The following is a 3828-nucleotide window of genomic DNA, read 5'->3' as shown; positions in this document are numbered from 1 at the left end:
CTGTATATACACCGTAAAGTACAGTACAAAAATGAATGTATATGAAGGTGCATATTAGTGATGGCAGTGTAGGTGAATTGTCCAAGTGACTGATAAAATTTAAAAAAACATTAAAAAATTGTAATTTGCTACATAGTTTAATTCATTTCCTATGTTTTGTTCTGAGCAGCACCGACTCCTCACCTGTCGAGCTCGAACACACCAGATGTCATGACCGACCCAGAGCTGCCAGAAGAGAAGGAGTTACCCTCTCTTGACCCTGACCATGTTTGTTACTTGTTCTTTACTATGAAATACAAAATAATGTCAATAGGTAGTCAATGAAACAACTTTATTCACAGTTATTTAATAGATGACWGAGTTTATACACATTATTCTGTCAAATATTCTGCACAGCCACTATCCTCTCCCTGTGTGTGTTTGTGTATTTGCAGCCTATGTGTATAAAGTTTCAGGAAGCTCTAAACCGTGAGCTCAAGATGAGACTGGAAAAGATCAAGAAGGAACTGAAAGAAAAGGTTAGTTACCTTTCTCTTAATAACAAATAATCAATAGTTTCATGTGTGACCTGCTGGTGCAGCACAAAACACTGTAAGTTTGGTGGAAATATTTGTGGAAAAGAATGCAAGGATGACAAAAATCAGATCTGAATCTAATTAATTAACGTTTGTAGATTTTTGTTCTGATTTATTCTTTATGCTCTTTTTTATTTTATTTTTTTCCTCCTTCCTATGACCTCAGCGCGCTCGTAAAAAGGCAGCTGACCTCCGGTGGGAGAAAGTGAGCATTGAGGCACGCCACGTTCAGGAAAAACTGGAGAAAGTGAAACGCAAAATGGAGCAGGTTCAGCAGGCCGGAGTGGACGCACAAGTCCGGCGTCGGCAGGCACAAGATCAACTGGAGGTGGCGAAGATCAAATTTTCTGACGTGAGCAAACAGCGCAGCCAAGAGGAAGCACACGGTAGGCTTGTCTATGCTTCTTCCTTTCTATACGTCTCTTGATTCTCTCTATTTTTACACTCAAATCTGTCATTATACAGGTTTAAATGTGTAAGAGACATTTTACAAGCTGTAGTGTAACAGCTCCATACAACAGAAGAATAAACAGTATCATACAAGAACAGTCAAAAGGTGCAGAAAGTCAGTTCTAACTTTACAATCATGTGTTCTCCTGTTTTTCTCCCAGTCACCGAACTGCAAGGGAAACTGGAGAAAATGCTGCAGCACCTCAGCTTAGCACAAGCAGTCAGCAAAGATCAGCGCTCCAAAGGTAAAACCATGAAGAAGGCTAAGCACAGAGCGGGAGCTGAGAAAACTCAAGCAGAAGAGCAGAAATTGAAAAAGGTAAAAGCACAAGCTCAAGTCCGACCTGTGGGAAACAGGAAGTCTTTCACACTCGTCACTGATTTGGAAGCTGTGGTTGAGTTTCTGCTGTTTGTCCTGTGTCATCAGGACCTGTACATAACTCATCTAACCAAGGATCTGGAGAGGCTGACCCAGCAGGTCCACATGTACGAGGCCCAAAAAACTGCTCAAGCCGTGGAGACAAAAGCAGTCAAGCAGGCATTTTCTGAGGTAACTATTGTGTCTTTATTCAGTGAGCAATAATTAAAAAATGTTNACATACACATACACACATACATACACATACATGCATCCAGTGATTGTCAGAAACCCCAGGATCCAAATATCTATTTTTGTGCGGTTGTCAACATGCACATAAATACAAGATTTCTCCAGTGGAATGTTGAATAGTGACTGTGGAGGACCCCAGACCCGACCCCCAAGACCCAAGGCAAACATAAGAGGGACCAGAGCCACAGACCCCGAGAGAGACTGAGCCCCCAAGGCCACCCACGCAGCAAGAACTACCCACCCACCCCCCTGCGAGGAACACAGGAGAGAACCAGGAGAGCCCCACCAGCAACCACACGCAGGACCCACAGGGCCAACAGCTATGACCAGGGATTTTTTGAAGGGTTCTTCACTATTGTAGCATAGGGGAAATTGGTCTTGGCAGAGGTTTGCGCTCTCCTAGTGCTTCTAGCTTACTAATGCTTTACAGTCATAAAGGTCATTGCCACCCTGAACGTGCCAGATCTCATCTGTGTTTAGAAGCTAAGCAGGGTTGGACCTGGTTAGTATTTGGATGGGAGACTGCCTGCAAATGCCAGGTGCCATACCAATATAGGAGTTGTGCCCCATTGGTTACTAGCAATAGAAAACCTTTGGCCATCATAGGTCACCTGCAATGAAGGATGCCAAATCTATAGTGTTAAATTGAAATGTATTTGCAGTATATTTGTTAATATAAAGAAAAAATTGAATTATTTTCTGTTGAACAGTTGAGATTTTATTAATTTGCCATTAACACTTTTTTGGTGAATGTAACATCATAGAACATGGAAATCACGTGGAGATAAAAATACTTACAAAAAAGTTTAAATAAATCCTACAGATTTCCTAGGACCCTATTTCTTAATGGAATAATAATGGATACAGTCTGTAGTTGTTGCCAAGGTTTGTGGATAAACCACAAAACAATGTATTATTACACAAGAGGGTAAGATCACAACAACAAATCAACTCACACAACTTTGTAACTTTGGAAAATGTTGCCCTTGAGAGACTCTAAACACTTGTAAAATACTTTGTAAATTGGCTCTTCTGTCATGTAAAGTGTGTGCAGCTTACTGTCACTTTTCTACCATTCAACCATATACAAACATAATGCATGTATTGGGAACATGTTATACTTCACAGGATTTGACATTTCAGAAAAATATCTTTGTTCATGTTGGGACCACATTAATAGAGGTTTCTGGGTATGCCAGTATAAGTGAATGTGAATGATTTGTACCCTGAGAAGTTGTTAATTGGCATTCATTTTTAAGAAAATATCCATTCAGGTCATTAAAGGTATCATGTCATGCTTTTAAATCCTTCTTTTTCACATCTAAATCATTCTCTTATGGTCTATTTAAAATAAAACTGCAACACTTTGGTCTTAATTCCTCGTTTTTTTTGTTGGTTTTTTTTTGTTCCACAGACTCCTTGCTTTCCTTGCTTTACCCCTGTTCTGAGTTGCACCTCAGAGCAAGCTGTTTTGGTGCGGTTTCTTTAAATGCAAATGAGATATTTCACACCCTGCCCCCTCCAGGTCGCTGAGCGTTCGACTCCACCCTGTTTGGCCATGTTTGTAGTTTCATTGCAAAAACAGTTTTCTACCGACTAAAAACTGTTTTTAAGATAAAATAAGATAAGATAAAACTTTATTGATCCCACAGTCTGGAAATTTRCACATTACTGCAGCTTAATACAAGAGAGGCTGAGAAGAATAATGAAAGATTAATAAAAGATAAACAAAACCCCACAATATACACGTGATATACGGTAATGTACCAATGCACATATACACATATACATAAACACATATGCTTATTTCTATACAAATATACACCGTAAAGTACAGTACAAAAATGAATGTATATAAAGGTGCATATTAGTGATGGCAGATGGCAAGAAAGTATAAGGATGTCAACAACGGTAGACTTGTCAATCCAGCCTTACATTTACAAGCCAGAGTCTGACCCAGTGCAAGACACTCAGAATGACAAACCTGCAGAACCACATCTTCAAACGAATGTGTCACAATGGTGCATTATTTATTTACACACTCTAAGTCCTACTGGGGAGCACAGCTAAACTAAAATACATGCATTTGAACTACTATTTAACTACTATTATATTATATAATTTACTTTTGTGATCAATAAAGTATTTTTTTAATTGAACAACTACAATATACTCACACTCACTGTACAGATG

General features: G+C 39.2%; 1 protein-coding gene across 1 annotated transcript in view; it reads left to right on the top strand.

Moving 5' to 3' along the window:
• The window catches only part of LOC106524603 (coiled-coil domain-containing protein 40), a gene marked incomplete at its 3' end in the record, with an annotated part of 3872 nt that extends 2297 nt beyond the window's left edge, over positions 1 to 1575 (top strand). The window contains 5 exon segments of the mRNA XM_014018470.1: positions 170 to 267; positions 435 to 518; positions 742 to 961; positions 1187 to 1344; positions 1453 to 1575. Of these exon segments, the coding sequence (XP_013873924.1) occupies positions 170 to 267; positions 435 to 518; positions 742 to 961; positions 1187 to 1344; positions 1453 to 1575 (683 nt within the window).
• Positions 1576 to 3828: the final 2253 nt, after the last annotated feature.

This window comes from Austrofundulus limnaeus, unplaced genomic scaffold, assembly GCF_001266775.1.
Source record: "Austrofundulus limnaeus strain Quisiro unplaced genomic scaffold, Austrofundulus_limnaeus-1.0 Scaffold194, whole genome shotgun sequence".
NCBI lineage: Eukaryota > Metazoa > Chordata > Actinopteri > Cyprinodontiformes > Rivulidae > Austrofundulus > Austrofundulus limnaeus.
Note: the sequence above shows the minus strand (reverse complement) of the source record. Positions and strands in the feature narration are given on the sequence as shown.